Source organism: Ochlerotatus camptorhynchus, unplaced genomic scaffold, assembly GCF_037179485.1.
Source record: "Ochlerotatus camptorhynchus isolate MF236.1 unplaced genomic scaffold, CSIRO-AGI_Acam_v1.1 ptg000328l, whole genome shotgun sequence".
NCBI classification, from domain to species: Eukaryota; Metazoa; Arthropoda; class Insecta; order Diptera; family Culicidae; genus Ochlerotatus; species Ochlerotatus camptorhynchus.
Window position 1 is genome coordinate 1,610,181 of NW_027040816.1, and position 19,139 is coordinate 1,629,319.

The 19,139-nt window shown below is 42.6% G+C and overlaps 1 protein-coding gene across 9 annotated transcripts in view; it reads left to right on the forward strand.

Annotated features, from left to right (window-relative positions):
• The window catches only part of cyst (cysts), a 97,113-nt gene that overhangs the window by 68,595 nt on the left and 9,379 nt on the right, over positions 1–19,139 (forward strand). For 4 of the 9 annotated variants that reach the window (XM_065230102.1, XM_065230108.1, XM_065230103.1 and 1 more), the window contains 10 exons: positions 12,995–13,689; positions 13,754–13,886; positions 13,958–14,115; positions 14,175–14,287; positions 14,713–14,736; positions 14,896–15,836; positions 15,900–16,065; positions 16,126–16,231; positions 16,304–16,424; positions 16,493–16,590. In XM_065230102.1, coding sequence (XP_065086174.1) covers positions 12,995–13,689; positions 13,754–13,886; positions 13,958–14,115; positions 14,175–14,287; positions 14,713–14,736; positions 14,896–15,836; positions 15,900–16,065; positions 16,126–16,231; positions 16,304–16,424; positions 16,493–16,590 — 2,555 coding nt within the window. The remainder of the gene's footprint in view (positions 1–12,994; positions 13,690–13,753; positions 13,887–13,957; positions 14,116–14,174; positions 14,288–14,712; positions 14,737–14,895; positions 15,837–15,899; positions 16,066–16,125; positions 16,232–16,303; positions 16,425–16,492; positions 16,591–19,139) is intronic. The other 5 variants (XM_065230105.1, XM_065230109.1, XM_065230107.1 and 2 more) reach the window with 3 other exon arrangements.

Genomic DNA, 19,139 nt, shown 5'->3' on the forward strand with positions numbered 1-19,139 from the left:
GAAAGAAGGCTGATGGGTCGGTAACTTGAAGGAGAGGAGGGATCTTTCCCAGGCTTCCGGATGGGGATGACTTTAGTTGACTTCCAGCACAAGGGAAAGCTAGTTGAAAAATCTGGAACTCAAGTGTTTGAGTTCTAAAGGGTGATACGGTCAAAATTTGGTCAAGGGAAAACGCGTGTAAATCGGTGAAATCGTTTATTTAAAAAATCAAATTAAATTTCTTTTTCAAGTTCAATTAGTATAAAATTCAGGAAAAATATTCAGTTAGGCTTCCGCTTTTTCAAATCCGAATTGCCGGGCCTTAAGCTTGACCCCTGCCATCAGATTTCGTACAGCCACCTTGTCCACCTTCTTCGCCGCAGAAAGCCAGTTTGCCTTGAACTGCTGCTCGCCCTTAGCAGTTTTTTGGTCTTCTTTAGGTTCCGCTTGACAATAGCCCAGTATTTCTCAATTGGGCGGAGCTCTGGCGTGTTGGGAGAGTTCTTGTCCTTGGGAACCACCTGCACGTTGTTGGCGGCGTACCACTCCATGGCCTTTTTACCGTAATGGCAAGATGCCAAATCCGGCCAAAACAGTACGGAACAACCGTGTTTCTTCAGGAAAGGCAGCAGACGTTTATTCAAACACTCTTTCACGTAAATTTCTTGGTTGACAGTCCTGGAAGCTATGAAAATGCTGCTTTTCAAGCCACAGGTACAGATGGCTTGCCAAACCAGATATTTCTTTGCGAACTTTGACAGTTTCATGTGCTTGAAAACATCTGCTACCCAAGTAACAATTTGGGTTTTATGAGGGTTCTGAAGACCATGATTTAGACTTGTAGAATACTTTCAAACCTCGATAAAACTTGCAATGTTACTTGGGTAACTTTCCCCTTCCTTTTGCCGTATAAAACTCCTGTCCCGGAAGCTGCTTGTAGTCGGTTTTGACGTAGGTTTCGTCGTCCATTACCACGCAGTCAAACTTCGTCAGCATCGTCGTGTACAGCCTCCGGGATCGCGCTTTGGCCGTCGTATTTTGTTTATCATCGCGATTTGGAGTCACTACCTTCTTGTAAGTCGATAGTCCGGCTTGTTTTTGGCTCGATGCACGGTTGTAGCCGATACACCCAGCTTATTTGCGGCATCTCGGAGAGAGAGGTTAGGGTTTCGCTTGAAACTACCGGCAACTCTCTTTGTTGTCTCAGCGGCTTCCGGTTTTCGATTTCCCCCCGATCCAGACTTCCTGGCTGTCGACAAACGTTCCCCAAACACTTTAATTACATTTGTAACGGTTGATTTGGCAACTTTTAGCGATTTTGCCAACTTTGCGTGCGAGTAGCTCGGATTTTCGCGATGCGCGAGCAAAATTTTGATACGCTGCTCTTCTTGCTTGGACGGCATTTTGACAACTGAAGAGTGAATTCCAAAATCAAAATAGGAGCAACATTCTACACACACACACCTTCAAAATGAGGGGTGTTCAGGTTTTTTAAATGCAAAATTGAAAGAAATACGTCAAGTTGATATTGACCAAATTTTGACCGTATCACCCTTTAGATTCAGAATTTGGTCGAAACCTGGGTCCTTCATGTTTTTCACAGGAAAACTGTTGGGAATTTGATGGAGGTTGGCTGAATTTTCATCAACCGTAGTATGGACTAGCCATGTTCAGTTCGAGATTATAAGAGCTGACAAAGTGTTGACGTATAGCATCAGCCTTTTCTTCATGGGTTATCAGATGGGTGGCTGAATCATTGGCTTGATTCAACGGCACAAGTGGTGGAATGGGCCTTGACTTATTTTAAGGAATTTTGTTAGTTTCCTGCCACTAAAGTCCTCATTTCTCAGGTCCACTTGAATATTTTTTGTTAAGCGATTGCAATGGGTCTTCAAGATGGTCAGTCCAGTGCGTTGGTACTGCCTACGCGAGGCGTTACGGAGTTTTATAATGTCTTTAGTGTGTCTATGAAGGATCAAAGTATTGTTCTTCTGTCTAGAAACTGGCACGTGTTGTTCCTCGGGGTATAGCCTCTTCTATAGAACTCAGGCACCGGTCAACGTCTTCGGGCGTGTCCGGCCACCACCGAATTATAGTCCGAGCTCAGCTCCTGGTAGGTCACAGGTTGTGAGATGTTGTGGTCCATGTTGTTGATGGAGATGTCAATGGTTGCATGAACTCCAGACCGAGACAGCCGGGTGGGAGTGTCCGAGGCCAAGATGGTGTAATGCCCCTCTTGCAGGTCCTCGTTCAGGATGGTGTGTTTGCCATTTATGATGATGTCTTGCCGGAGGGCCGCTGAAGACCCGTCTATGTTGTTGGTTTGGTTGGAGCAGTAGGTTGCGATGATGGTGATTGGGCCAAGCGATGTGCTCACCTCAACCCCGATGACTTTGATTGTTTTCAGTTGGAAGCTTGGTAGCAGCCGGCAAATGATGTTCCGTCTCGCAGCGATGGCCACTCCCACACCCCCGGAGCAGCTGCGGTAGAGTCCTACATCAAAAGATTGACGCAAGGGCGTGGCCAGATTTCAATATCGAAAAATTCTTTTGGAATTCTTCGCTGGACTTCAATGAATTTTCAGAACAATTACCTTTGAAGCATTCCATAATCATAATCATCTAATCTAAATCCAATAGTAGTGGGTTCTCCTCAATATTTGATTTGATCAAGTTTAATAATTGCCCAAGTTTAAAAATTGTCCTCAACATTGTGAAAACTAATTTATATGAGACGGGAGAATCACTCAGCAAACACACAACGCACTTACCGCTTCAACCGACTGACTACGAATGAGGCGCATAATGCGAGAGCAGCAGCGGCGGCATCGCAGACGCTCCCGTTCGCCACAGTTGATAATGCTGTGCTCAGACAATGTTGCTGAAAACCACTCAAATATACTGTTCCATACAGTGCAACCATTCTATGCCTCACATCTCACTTCTCCTCACAAGAAAAAAACAAAAAAAAAACAAAAAAATGAGAGAAAACAAAAAACTTTTATCACTAAATGTTAAAAACCGCTCATGCTCTTTCTATGTCGAGAAAAAACAAATCCTCATTTTGAAGAACCTTTCATTGGTCTTGTCAATTCCAGTAAAGTCACAATAGTATTAATCATTGCCTTCCTGTACCGACCGTACATAATCATCTAAATAGGACGGTGGTTTCCTATCTCTAGAGAAGCGTTTGTTTAATAAACCATCACATTGATCACCATCTTGATCAGCCAAGTTCTCTTCTGATAAATTGCCTTCATCAGTGAACGATTTGGCAACTGAACTTCTCCCGGGACTCCTCCATTTATGAACTTTCTTTGTTTGTGATACGTGGCGCTTTACGGATTTTCCCTCATCGTCAGTTAACAAAAGAGATCCATTTCTTTCTTCAAGCCCCGTGAACCTCTTCAATCCAAACCTAGTATCACCCTTTGCACGTACATGACGCTCCACTATTACTTCATCTCCTGGTTTAACCCGACATTCTCTGGCACATCGTCTGGCATCCTCACGCTCCTTTCCAACTGACTTCGCGTTCCAATTCCGTTCCTCCAACAAAACATCATCGTGATTCACCTTACCCCTACTAAGCAATGGCAGTCCGTGCCTTATTTTCCTACCAAACATCACTTCTTCAGGAAGAACTTTCGTTGTGCAATGAGCTGTGGCGTTATGAGCCTGAACTGCTGATTGTAGTTCCACATCATAGTTCATTCCAGAGGATATAGCAGCTGTCATTGCCTTGTTTATCAATTTCATACAGTTTTCTGCCAAACCATTTTGCTGAGGAAGTAGTGGAGTTGAACAAATAGGCTTGATTTCTCTCGAATTGCAGTAGTTTCTGTACTCTTCGCCATTGAATGGAGGACCGTTATCGCTTTTAACAGCATCAGGTAATCCCTCTTTGTTGAAGATTTCATCCAGTACCTTCTTGGTGTTCTCGAAACTAGTTGATTTCACTGCACGAGCTATTATGTATCTTGATCGATAATCCACTACACCTAATACATATATTCCCCCACACTTCAAAAATGGACTGCAAAAGTCAACTGCAATAGTTTCCCAAACCGTTTTAGGAACCAAAGTACGTTGCATTGGAGTTGATTTCTCTGGTCTTCCATTGGCTGCACATAGTCTGCAAGACCTGACCCAGTTGTCTGCATCACTAGGCATTCCAGGCCACCAGACATGTTCCCTTAATATACTCTTTAGTTTCGCACTCAATGGATGTCCTTCATGGGCGATTTCCAACGTTTTCTGGCGTAATTTCTCCGGAATGACAGCGCTCCCACTTTTCATAAGAATGCCATTTTTATAACTGAGATCATCCTTCACTAACTTGAACCTTCGCAGTTGTAGAGGCCATTCTTCTGATTCCAGCGCTCGAGACACCGCGCCAAGAGTTTCATCAGCAGACGTTGTTTCTTTAATCTCTTCCTCCGTTAAGAATCCTACCGCATTTGTTTCCAACCTGGCAATCTCCCACTGTCTTGAATGCTCGTCAAAGGGTTGATCTTCACCTACATACAACCGCGATGAAGGATCCGCAATGTTATCTCGACCATTCACAAATTCCACCACATAATTATAATTAGCCCTTAGAGCCCAACCATCTGCTCGTGTCAGCACCCTCTTTGTACTTTCACGGTGTCTATCCAAAATAAATGACACTCCTTTTGCATCCGTACGAAGGACAAATTGTCTTCCCAAGAGGAAATATGAAAAATATTCTACTGCCCAAACAGCACTGAGTGCTTCACGTTGATTCTGCGCATACTTCCTTTCTATCTGAGTCAGTGCTTTTGAAGCAAAACTTATTATCCGTGCTCCATCTCTCTCATTCTCCTGCACCAGAACTGCTCCAAGTGCTGTTGGTGATGCATTGGTATGCACAATGGTCCTATCATCCTCCGAAAAATACCCCAGGGTTAACGTTCCATTGACTATTTGCTTTTTAATCTCTTCAAATGCTTCAGCTTGTTGCGCACCCCAGGACCAAGATTTCGAAATAGCTACCGCCCACAATGGTCGAGTCAAATCAGCAAAATGTTTTATATGTGGACTTATAAACGACGCCAAACCCAAAAAAAAAACTTCGCAGCTCCGATGCTGATGAAGGTTGACGGAATTTCTGTATATGCTTCACTTTAGCCTCATCCACATGGAAGCCATGCTCGAACCTTACCGCACTTTACACGTCAATGTACTTTGATAAGCTTGCTTTGCTGAAACAGTCGCTCATCGTGTTCAAAGAAAAAAAAAATGAAGGTCTTCTCGACCCACCAAAAACAGTCAACGAGCTTTCTGCATTCTATCAGCCAGCTCCGTATTCATCCCGATACACGGCAAGCAACACAAAATGGTGGTCATCCCGACGCACACAGATCAATTAAATTATAATGAGCATGTTTAGCTTCATGCATTATGTTCATGTTCATCCCGATACACGTTAAACAAATCAGAATGCTGGTCATCTGGACCTACCCAAACAAGTAACTTGATGAGCTTTCCTTACTCTATCATTCAACACCGTGTACATCCCCATACTCGATAAACAATGCAAAATGGTGGTCATCCCGACCCACCCAAATCAATCAAATTACGATGTGCTTCTCTTGCACCATTATTAGGTACTGTATTCGATCCGATACACCTAAATAAATGCAAATTGTGGCCATCCCGACCCACACATATCGATCGAATTATAATGAGCTTCTCTCGTTTCATCATTCAGAACTGTGTTCATCCCGATACACGTCGATAAAAGCAAAATGGTGGTCATCCCGACCGACCCACGCACACAATTATATTATCATGAGCTTTCTTAGCTCCATCAGCCAGCTTGTTCCGTGCTTATCCCAATACACGAACAGCAACGCAAAATGGTAGTCATCCCGACCCACACAAGTATATTAAATTAATTTAGCTTCATATACATTCAAATGTACGGAAATCCATAATAGCAACATCTGATACCCGAAAATACAAATGGCACGGTGATGGCAACCGGACACCAAAAAATAATAATCAAATACCTCAGTCAATCCGGTTTTTAATTTTTTACACACTACCACCACAGACAAACAGACGTAACTCTTCATTGTGTATCTTCGTTCATGCATTTAACGGTTGATTTTAATATTATCAGTTCCGCGAACTACTCGTCGCAGCGCTTGCATCGGATCATTTTGACGTTTCTATATATTCTATAGAACTTTTATGCAATATTGTTTACGAGTTAGCGAGCAAGCTTGTTTTCCGCGAGAAGCCAGAGAGATGTCGTTACTGAGGTTATATGTTTGGAGATACTATGTTTTCAAGATCAAGTTTTTCTAAGAGTTACGTCTGTTTGTCTGTGCTACCACTATTCTAACAACATTTCTTTCTCTTCACTTCACTTTTACTTTTTCAATCTACGTGCTGAGCGATTCTCCCGAATAATGCATCTTAAAACTGTAATTATTTGCTTCCGCACACGCGGAAGCAAGCCTACCACGGACGCCATTGTGAAAACTAATTTATATGAGACGGGAGAATCACTCAGCAAACACACAACGCACTTACCGCTTCAACCGACTGACTACGAATGAGGCGCATAATGCGAGAGCAGCAGCGGCGGCATCGCAGTCGCTCCCGTTCGCCACAGTTGATAGTGCTGTGCTCAGACAGTGTTGCTGAAAACCACTCAAATATACTGTTCCATACAGTGCAACCATTCTATGCCTCACAAACATGTCACTTTATCTAGGGAATAATTCGGGGTGGATTGATCGATAGGCAAAGTCACCAATGCGCATCTACAGGAAAGTAAAGAATATCCTTCCAGCAGCATGATCATAAATTTGTTCAAAAAACAAGCCATCAAACAGAAGCATCCACGAAATGTTAACAACTGGGGAGAGTGAACCCCTATCCAAATTGCCTCAACTAACCTTATCCCCACCATAGGTATATATAATATATGATTAATAACGAAATAATCAGAGTAACATTATATGGACTGGTCTCACCAAATTATGCTTCGATGGATTCTTTCTCAAGGCATTAAAGTCGCCATCGTCTTCCTCTTCTTGCTCATAGAGTGTCCCAGAAAGTATAAGTCTTTCAACTCACCTCCATTTCAACCCCGATGAAGTTTATCAGCTGTTCATCGATGTGTGTTGTTGTTTACTTACTGCTCAACAAGTTTTGAGTGCGCAAAGTACAATTTTTTACAAAATCATCAAAACGCGAGGCATTTCCCGGAAAAGCACAAACAAATCGTGCACAAATGGTGCACTGTTCCCAACCTATCAGTAAGGAAGTTGGCAAAAATGCAGTCCAAACCGCCATCCGGAAGTTCGGTGAAGAAGTTAAAATCGAGAACACATCGAAATCTAGCCGTAAACCGAAACCCGTGGATCAAAAAAATGGACCAAAACATCATAAAGCTTTCGTCAAAAAGAAAAGTGCCTCTGTTCGAGATTTGCCAAAAAAAAAAAAACTGAGAACATCGAAGAGTAACGTCCAACGTGCCAAAACGCTCAAGAAGCTGAAGAAGCCGAAACGGAGTCAGACACAAGCTGCATTCGTCAAACCAAGGGCTCGGAAGCTATGTGATAGCCTGCTGTGTGGAAAATTCGCGTGTGTTATCATAGACGATGAAATATACGTCAAATTTGACTACAAGACGCTTCCGGGAGACCAATACTACCAATACTACACAGTCCGTGATGGTCAAGAAGTGGACGATGCCGATTTGTCAATGTTTACCGAAACATTTGGTAAGAAGGTCATGCTTTGGCAAGCAATATGAATGTGGCAAGTTGTCAAAGTTATTTGTGACGAAGAAGAAGCTGAACACTGACATTTACGTTCGGAAGTGTTTGAAAGACACGACAGCTTGGTACAAAGCAAACAATGTGCAATACGACCCAGAATCCCCCGAAATGTTCGGAGACCCAGTCAATCGAATCTTTTTGGGCCCTTTTCAAGGGATATCTACAAAAACACTTTAAGGCAGCGAATTCAATAGAAAAATTTTAAAAAGACTGGACAAAATTGGCCAAAATTATCGTTAAGGAATCTGTGCTGAAGCTCATCCCAAGTAACAATTTTGGTTTTATGAAGGTTCTGTAGACCATGATTTAGACTTATAGAATGCTATAAAACCTCTATAAAACTGGAAATGTTACTTGGGATGTGCAGTGTCAGATGAAAAGTTCGCTCTTTGGCATACGATTAAAAGAACTGCGGATTATTTTCATGCAATTAAAAGTGTATAGTATTCACTGGCACCACTGGGGGGGACACCCCTCACCATCCCTCTCCAAAGGGCCACCACTGGGGGGGACACCCCTCACCATCCCTCTCCAAAGGGGGAGTTTGGTAAAGAGAGATGAAAAAACCGATTTGTGCCTTCCTTAAAAGTTGTCCTAGCTCGCTTGTCTAATATCTATATACAATCTTCACACTGCCGTACTCTAACGGAACTATCAACTCTATGCTTTCATCTACTCCATCTATCGTATAAAAATTACCACTACAGTCTGTTATTTGAAATTAGCATCTTCAACTATGTAAATCGTTGACTTCACGTAGAAGTAATACTAAAAACATATAGTCAAAGTATCTCCTAAAAGTTTTTTTTTTAACTTGCCCTGTAAGAATCTTCCACCTCCTTCCGCAAATTTCGTCCATTGTGCAACGGAAGTTTCATCATCTTTTCATTCCAACAGTATCAGATTACAATCAGAAGTCCTACCGCTGGAAGTGGAAACTATTTCCAATTTCATCCGGACTTCCCACGGAAAACTTTTCTGAATTATTCTGAAAGTTTCATCCGGCTACCTAAATTTGCATGGAAGCCTCTTCTAACTTCGCCGGGAGTTTCTCACAGATTGTGTCAGAAGCGTCTACCGGTTTCGTTTGGAAGATTCTTCGCCAGAAAGCTTTCCTGACTTCGCACTAAAAATTCGTCAAACTTTCTCCGGAAATTTCTATCAATTTTCCCACTAAATTTGTGTGGTCATTTTTAATATAACATATGTTTAACATGGTTTTCGTACAAAAAAACTGCTTCTCGGGAAGTGAAACTAGTTTTCTGGGAATCGGAAAATGATAATTCTGGTAAATTGCCTGGACCGGAAACACTAGACGGTGTGATTTCAAGACTAAGGAAGTAAGAATTTGGCCAAATGTTTTCAGAAGATTAATTTATCTCATGAAAATTAATACTCAATCTCACAAAATCGGTCGAAGAGGTTTCATATTTTGTTGCACTACATGCCTGAAATGAGGAAACCCATAATTAATAATTATTATTAATAATTACGGTCTTTAGTGATAAGCAACATTTTATTTACCAGCATTCATTAAGGAAGAGGGATTTATTTAATTCTCTAAGAATATTTAGCAGGAAAATGTCAGAGTTAGGGTCAACTCTCTCCAGAAGCGTTCGTTGTTTTCCCTGATACTCCTGCAAAAAGACATCAATAGACACGAGTTGAAAAAGGTAAAACATTTTGAATTTTCATCGTCTGGTGTTGTTGTGTTGATCGATATTTAGCACAAAAGGAGCATTGTTGAATAGGGTCTTTTGTTTAACTGTTCATCCCAGGTCAAAATAGGTTAATTCTGGCCAACTTCATAGTTGATTTTATTCTGAAACTTATATGAAGTATGTCAATGAGCATTCGTCGAAGGGATGTAGGAACCACCACATACCATTTTTTCATACTGGGATTGTCCAGAATCTACCTTTGGATTGACTGGATTATTTGGAATCCTCTCTGGACAGTCATGAATCCCCCTCAATATTGAGTTAAATTCCGAAGTTACCTTTGATATTGTTGGGAAACCGAACTGGGATTGTCTGAAATTCCCCCTAGGTTTGTTCGGAATCTCTACTGAGACTGTCATAAATCCCCTTTGCGATTGACTGGAACCCTCCTAGAGATTGTACAAAATCCAGCAGTAAAGCAAGACAGCTATGACTGTTCCGTAGGGTAACCACAAAAATCTTCCATCGATTTTGAGGGGGCAGCTTGTAGTTCCTTTCATACACGTGCAATTGCCCTTTCATTGCTGAAAGATCTTCCCAGTAAAGCATTGCAAGCGCACCGTTTAAAATGTTGCTGCTTTGCTTTGTTGGACAGTATCGGTAGCTATGTGCATATTATGTGTTGAGCAACGCGAGTGACTCAGAGTTACTCAAAATTAACTCCGATTTTACTCTTGATCAAAAGCTGTCTTGCCCCAAGGTTTAGACAGCTCTTCCAGAGTCTTCAGATAATTTTTGATCACTTGAGGTCATTTGTGGATTTAGTTTTGCCGATTTACCACAATGTTGTTGATTCTAGCGATTTTATCTTTCTACGCATTATTTGGCGTTTCAAGCCGTCAAAATATCATGGCTTTTAAACACCATTTTGGCCTAATAACATCTTCATTTAATATTGGTTGCTCGCGAGCTTATACAATTCTTAAATGTGGGTTGCAATAGCAAAAAGTTTGAGAACCGCTGCTATAGGGAAAATATATATGAAAAAGGAAATTTGAGTTTGTTAACTTAACGTTGTTTTATTCCAATAATAAACCGTGCTTATACTTTCTTGGACTCCCTATAGATGGTTCTTGTCAGGAGCAAAAAATAGCAAAAATTCGACAAAAAATGACTGAAGCAACAACAACAAAACAATAAAATGAACCGCGACCGAAGAAAAGAAAAACACATCCACAGAACAGCACACTTTGATCAAGAAAGTGGCTACATTTTTCTTCATACAAAAAGCTCACGTGACGCATCAAATCAAATCATGAGAACATGGTGATCCACAACGATGTTTCGCTATAGAACTGACAACTAGAAAGCGTGTTAATTTTTAATTGTCCATCGTGAAAATTTCACATAAGATAGAATTTTTTAAAAGCTTTTCGATTAGAAGTATTAAAAAAATACCATCTTCAATATGTTTTGTCATACTGTGGACCTCCGTTAATCTGAACGACACTTCGTGCATATTAACGGGGTTCATTTTCAATTTGAACTTCTAGTAAACCTACGACCATCGGAAAAAATTAGTTTCTGGTAACCTTACTTGCTGTTTTGTTTTGATTCTGCGTTCCGTTACAGAGCGTTCCATTTCACTTTAATCCATTCCATGTGCTAAATGACGTTTAAGCAATTTTTAGTTTAAACGGCATGCAGTTTAGTGGGGCTCAAACCAAAAAGAGTTCAGATTGAAAACTGTCAAATTACCTGGAGTCCACGGTATAAGTTTTAAGCAAAATTTTGGAAAATTTGAATGATGCATATTTTTTCTTATAAGGAATTACTTTTTCCTACAACTTTGTCTCAGGCATCATTTCGATTGGGAGTCACGTTTTCGTCGTATGATTTGTTAAAAAGCTTCTAATACGCCATTTTAAATTTTCGCTAGATTCAAAATGGTCGAATTTTAGCTGATATGTGAATAATTGACCATAACAAACAATAATTGCAAAGATTCCTTCAAATGGCAGAAGGTGGCGTCAGATCGAATCGACAGTTGGGGTGGAAAGTGATGTCCGATTACTACTCGATAAATCGAAATAATTGATTATCTGTTAAAATAATCGATTAATGTTTAATCGATTATCCAGTGCCTCGATTATCTGCTAATTTTCATAGGAAGTAGAGGTGAATTTATTTTAAGGTACATAGACCACCAAGCCAACAGAGCATCGATTAAACTATGTTCCATCCCAACTTGAAGTTTAGAACGTCTATTCTCTTAAGCAGATCAGACAATGAACCATTTAGTCAAGGCTATTTTTCACGATGACATTTTATTTGTGATTTCCCTCTCACACACTACAACATAGAGTACCTGACATGAATCTGAAAAAAACATGTCTGTTACCTCTATATATGCATTTAGATTAACATCCGACGTCACTCCTTTTTTACATATTCTACACAAAAGATACTTAGATTCCTGTGAGGGGTGAGCTATTTTGTGTGCCGAATGTGTGAAAAAGGAGGGACTTCGGATGTTAATCTAAATTCATATATAGAGGTACCAGACAAGTTTTGCACTGCACTGTCCTCTGTGAAAAATTAGCGGAAAACATATCATGCGTCGTTTCCGATAGATGTCACCGCAAACAACAGTAGTGACATCTGATGGAACATGAAAGCAGAAGCTTGACAAAATGGTTAATTACAAAGCTGAGCAACCGTTTGCCTGTCCCTCATCTGAACATGATACTATTCCTACAATCTTTTGGAGAAGATGTTTGATTTGAGTAAGTGTTTTTTTTAGACAATTATATTGCAGTTCAAAGACAAAATAAATTCGTTGTTAAGATGCAAGTTGTCTTTTCTCTCACTATATTTCTAATAAAAGTGTTATTCAGCGTAAAGAGTAAAAGTGTATTTTATTGAATTGTTAGTTAAAACACTTTCTTAAAGACGTTTATTTTCTTTGTTATCAGATAGTTTTGAAATTAATCGATTTATTCGATTAATCGATTATATCATGTAGATTAATCGATGTCGATTACTATCAATAAAAAAGTAATCGATTAGTAAAGAATCGATTAGTTGGGAAAATCGGACATCACTAGGTGGAACTGCTCCACTGTATATTCTGATGGTATTCAATAAGGTTCTAAGGAAGCCTTGGTACCTTTAAATTTAAAAATTAATCCATGTAAAATAATTATATATATACAGTTAAGATTCGTTAATCAAAAATGAAATACGTGTTATTTCTCGAACTTTAGGTAAAACATAACCTGATTTATGTGGAGTCTAAGGCATGCTTTAAGTGCAATTTATTACTTGGATTGGATTTTTAAATGCTTGGTGGGAAATACATCACTGGATCACATGTAAATGTGCATGGAACTTGCTGTGCAGTCCCAGGCAGTCTATCCAGATTTCAAACTTTGTTCAATTTACCTAAACTAACTCGATTTTAATCAATACATTACAACCATGCCCATTTTTTTTGGAAACCGTTCAGACACTGAAAGCCACATTCTTCCCTCAGGTCAAACGCCAGGAGCACATCTACGAGTTCATAATGACGGAGAAGCATCACTGCCAAACCCTACTAGTCATGCAGAAGGTGTTCGTCGAGAGCCTCCAGAAGCACTTTAGCCACCTGAACCTGGAACGGATGTTCCCGCGGCTGCTCGATCTGACCGAGCTCCACACGGGCTTCCTGAAGAAGCTTCGGCTGAAACAGCGCGAGCACCACATCGTCGACAGCATCGCCGACATCCTGTTGGACTTCTTCTCGGCCATGTCGGCGCAGAAGCTGAAATCGGCGTACGGCGAGTTTTGCTCCAACCACCGATCGGCCCTGAGTACCTTCAAGTGCTACATGACCGGAGACAACACGTTCGCCGAGTGGTACAAACACTGCCAGCAGAATCCCCTGCTGAAGAAGAAGGGCATCCCGGAGTGCATACTGTTTGTGACGCAACGGTTGACCAAGTATCCGCTGTTGATCGATCCGCTGCTCAAAAGTTCCCGCGAGGACAAGATCGAGCAGGAAAAGCTGCAGAAGGCGATGCAGCTGGTGAAGGAAATTTTGGTCGACGTGGATGCCCGCGTAGCGGACAAAGAGAAGGAGGACCGTCAATTAGAAATCTTCAAACGAATCGATGCCAAGTCCTATGCGATATTCAAGAAGGATAAGTTTAAGAAGTCCGATATTATTTCCAGCAATAGGAAGCTGAAGTGAGTCACGCGGGTGGTTTGGATTTGAGGATTGTCGATTCACGTTGGTGTCATTTTTTTGCAGATTTGAAGGGGTGGCCACGCTGATGCAGGGTAGATCCAAGATGCAGACTGTTTTGGTGGTAGTCCTGTCGGACTGCTTGTTCTTCCTGCTGGAGAACTCCCACAAATACTCGTTCTTTACTCCGGAAAACAAGGTAACGGATTGTTGTTTGAATGTTCGAGGGGTCCATCACTGATTGGAATGATTTTCCATTGTTCAAAACAGGCCGGTGTGGTGTCGCTGCAAAAGTTGTTAATCCGCGAGAAAGCTGGTACCGAATCGAGGGGAATCTACATCATCTCGTCCAATCCAGCGTATCCGGAGATGTTTGAACTGAAAGTGCAAAATCCAAAGGATAAAAACGTGTGGATACAATCGATAAGGTTTGTTAGGTTCATTGGAGGGTGATGCATTAGTGAGTTTTATTTTTAATAACCGACAGAGCTGCCGTTTTGGACTGCCCGTCGGACGAATCCGAAGTGGAGGACTACATGACTGCTGAACAACGCCAAAAACTGATAGATGCTAAGCAAGCCAACATTCGTGAGATTATCTGTAAGTATTTGAGCATAGTTTGCTAAAGCAAAAGTGTCTGATTCGCTGTACCAGGAGATGTACCAAAATCGTCACAAAACGACCATTTATTGCTCGTTGGTACACCTCGCAAACCATACTTATCAGTGTAACGTTTTCAAACGTATGCATATTTAAAAAAAAAAAATTGGTGCACTTCTTAGAATACTGAATTATTGCTAGGGCCTTCATTCACCGAGCATGAATGATGTCGTTGAAGAACACTTCTATTTGGTGTCCCAATACTACCAAGTATCAAATACCTGTGTTGAGTGTAATTTGGTTCAATGATTTCAATTGGCTGGAAATGTAGGATGATTTGATTTGTTACCGCTAGAACTGGATGTAATCACTAAAACTAGACATTGTGCTTGTTCTGTTTCTAATCACTTCCATTATTGCTAAAGCGATGGGGACGACCGAATTGGAAGGTAAACATGTGGCAAACGCCACTCTATTTTGTAGCAATATTTTTCTGTTGTGAGTCTCTACTCGCTCTCTGTACTAGTAGATGTTATCTCACTTGTTTGTTTTCTTCAAATCCAAGAAGGTTAAATTCTAAAATTTTCGATGTACTTCCCTTTTTGTAGGCAAAATGAGGCAAAAAGACTTTGAACAGGCAATCCTGCTGGAGGAGAAGATCGCCCTGCAACTGAGCCTGCTGCTGGACAACGAGCACAATACGGAACAGCTGGGACCCACGGTGGAAGCATTCATCTCCAACTACGGCTCCTACCGGGATCTGGTCTCGGATGACTGTGATACGATAGAGATTTGGAAGCGCGTGTTGAACACGATTCAGGAGATTAGCACCCTCGCAGCGTCCCTGTACACGGCGGCCACCGGGCTGCCACTGTCCCGGTCGTGCAGTTCGGTCGGCGAACGGCAAAGCGAGGTGTACATTTCGCCTACATTACCAAAGCGAGCGGAGACGTTCGGAGGATTCGACGAGCGGAGATCCAAACAGCAACAGAGTATAACGAATTCGTCACGAGATGCCGTTCTATCAACCCTCTCGGCGGGATATTTCACCAATCGGGAAAGCTACGAAAAGCGTGAATCCAATGCTTCGGAGTTTGACGGAGGACCGTTCTCTCCCGGAGCACAGCACGCTCCAGTTAAACTGAATTTGGACGGATTGACCACCGAGCAAGCCAAGGACAACAACTACGCAGCACTTCACGTGTCCCACCATTTGCACACATTGCTGTGCATAATCTCCCAACAGATGACGACGATTCAAAGTCTGCAGCATCAGTTGAATTCGTTCCGGGAGAATCCGAAGAACATGTATCGGCACAACGATCAGCTGGAGGAACTTCGCAATCTACAGGACAAACTGCAGGAGGAGAAGACAGCCTGGCAGAAGCAGAAGGATACGGAGGAACGTGAACTGGAAGAGCAACGTCGGTCACAAAAGACCTTGCAGGACCAGATTCGGGCCGAACAGGAGGATATCAAACAGCAACGGGAGCAGCTGTACCGAAAGATGGAGATTCTATCCAGTCAGGGTCTATTGCTGTCACCCAGTGTAAGTCGAATGTGTTTCGTGGATTTGGAAAATGAATGATGGGATTTTCGTTTCCTCAATCAGGTTGCCCTACCAGTTCCCGGCGGCGTCATGCCATCGCAGCACGATGAACAGCCCAGTAATAGTGAAGAGTACCACGTGGATAGTGCGGTAATGGCGGCTGGATCGGGCTCTCAATCTGTAATATCAACCATCGATCGAAGAAAGGACAAGTGGAGAACTGCTAGCAGTAAGATGATCTCGCATTGCCATTTCATAATTGATCACTAAATGAAGATTTCGCTTTCAGTCAACAAATCTCCTCCCGTGAATCTGGTCAGTGCAACAAATGCACCAAAAGTCAACGCAGCTTCCATCAAACAGCAGCTGCCGTTGAAGTTGTCCTCGCTGTCGAGGTATGATCCAATGGTCGGCGATGAACTGCCTGCAAACATTTTTAGCAACCCGATTTCTGGTTTTAATTTCAGCTCTAAGCCCAGCTCCAACAACAACTCGATCTCGTCGCCCAGCGGAAGCAGTCCGAGCCTGATGAACAGTAGTAGTGCCGGGATAACGCAGATGTTTCCACTCAAACTAGCCGATAAGAAGGTAGAAGAAATTTAGCATTGTTTGTGATCGCATAACTAATTATTAAAAACAAATTATTCATCTTTCAGCAGATGAACTCGAGCTTACCAAATCACTCACGAACCGGTAGCAGCCCTGCGGTAATCCAGCAGCAGGTACCGGTTCAGACGGGAAACCCAGCCACGAGGTGAGTAGCACTAGACATTCGTTTATTTGTTTGAGCTGATTCGAGGGAAGCTAGAAGGCCTCACTCATATTTGAGTTGCGTTCACTCAACTTCAGAAAAAACGTAGGTCACTAAAGTTTGAGTGACATTTACTCACATTTGAGTAAAAATTTACTTAGTTTAATCTCGAATATGAGCTAGATTCAGTGGCTGTTCAAGGTAGTTTAGTAGACTTAAGAATAATTTCGGAAATTTCTTAGAAGATCCAAGAAATTCACGAAAGTCCTGCGCGAACTACAGTGAAGTTCTGTGAATTCCATGAAAGATAAGAGATATTAAGGGTAGTCCTATTAACTTCACAAAAAATGCAGGAACTTTAAGAAGGTCAAAGAATCGAAAGCAAATGCCGAGAATTTTAGGGAAGTTTCAGAAACAAGCTGCGGGAACATAAGTTTCATGAGCTTCATGAATTTAAAAGCGTTTCCATTAGCTTCAAGAAAACTGCAGGAACTTTAAAGAAGTTTTGAAGAACTTTAGGGATATCCAGAGAATTTTAGGGAAGTCAAGAGAACTTCAGAGAAGTAGAGAAAACTTGCGGAAAACTGCTGAATCTTCAAAGAAGATTCAAGCTGTTCAGATAACCTAGGTCTAGGGATCATATGGGATTTTCGGGGATTTTTTTTTTAAACTGTATTAGAGAGATTTTTAGCCGTTGGCTAGTTCATCTCTATAAAATGGGATGCTCCAGAGGGGGTTTCTGCCAGAAAATTTTGTTACGGAGTTGGCTTACAATTCACATGTACTCAAATAGAAGCAATTAAAACAGATTCCAGTAAAAAGACTAACAATACAGGCAACGAGAAAAAACAACAATCTGGTACATCAAAGTTAGGTAGGGTTTTGAAAGAGATCGGAGCTCCACCGTAAGAGGGTAATCCCCCGGCCGGTAGAGATGTACCGTCAGCCAAAAGAAAGTTAAAAGGACCTAAATGTTGTTGTATAGCCCAGCGTCCTTGTGGAAATAAATAACTGTCGCTAAAGTGGAAGGTTCGTCGCCCAGTATGTCCCTAATGCTGTTGGGAAGTGCGTACTGCTCCCGTAGTTGTTGGTAGTGCGGACACAGGCATAGGATGTGTTCCACCAATGCAGTGGTTCCGCAAACGTAGCACATTCTGTGGAACTGCGTCCCACCAAAACTATGTGAGATCCTTGTATGGCCTGTCCTAAGACGAGAAACCAGCTTCTGGTCCCGTAGTTTCGACATATCCGTCCACTTGCTCGTCGTTCCTTTGATTCTTCGGATGAAGAGGGATTGGGATTGGCACCACTCTGCTTCCCAGGCTTCCCACATTTTGCTGACTATCCATCGCTCTATGTCCTGTAGTGGCACTTCGTCGGTGTAGAGGGGGCCAGCTGGTCCAGACCCTGCCAGGCTGTCGGCTTCGCTGTTTCCAGGGATACCGCAGTGCCCAGGGATCCAGGAAAACACCGTGTTCGGAGGTGTGGCCTCCACAATACCCTGTATCCAGGGGTGAGTCATGGTCTCCGATGTAAGGGCTTGCATCACACTGTACGAATCGGATAGCACCAGTATGGGCCGGTCCGAGGGTGTTGTACCGGCAACAAAGATGGCCGCAGCTTCGGCGGAGAAAACCGAGCATTGTGGCGGTAGGCTGCTACTCATCGGTGCTGAAATTCCGGCTACTCCAATTCCGACACCGGCACGGCAAAGCGATCCGTCTGTGTATATGTGGGCATGGGTTGGGTAGTCCGAGCCTAGCAGTTCGGCTATTATTCTCTTCAGCGCTGCAGAGTTATCTCCAGCCTTGAACCTGCTTTTTATCCGACTCTCAATTTTTGATGGAGGTATGCGCCAACTTTTGACCTTGGCCACTGGGGGAGCTCCGAATTGGCAGTCATGCGGAGGAGTCTGTTCCCCTCATCGAGGAGAAAGATCCTGTCATTTCCGGAGGTCATTACGATAAAGGCAGCGGCTTTCGTTGCAATTGCTGCGGTTATACGATAGCGGAAGGGCAGAATACCCGCTTCGATGCATGCGGCATCGACGGGCGTTGACAGAAGTAGGCTGGAGACAATCCGAACGTAGGTGTTAAAAGTTGGTGCTAGTATCTGCACGAGCTTTTCGGTGGCGATGCACGTCATCTCAAGACCGTACAGTAGGCGACTATCGATGACGGCTCTTGCAACCCGGAAACGAGTTTCGCGATTGTTAGACCGGTGGGGGCGTCGTTCTTGATCGCCTTAAAGTGCTGCTCGAAGTTGAGGGACCGGTCAACAAGTACCCCCAGAATACGGACCGTCTTCTTCAGTGGTATGGGCTGGCTTTGAACTTTAATACGTGGCCCGCTGACACGGTGCCGGGATGGACACACGTGGCACCTGACGCTTTTGGTGGCCGAAAGCTGGAAACCTACCGCGCTGGTCCCCCTGGCTACAGCGGAGACTGCTGCCTGGGCCTTGATCCTGTTACGTGCTGCTGTTGGGCCGGTAGTTACGATAAGTACATCGTTGGCATACACGAAAATGTAAACATTTGTCGGCAGTTCTCC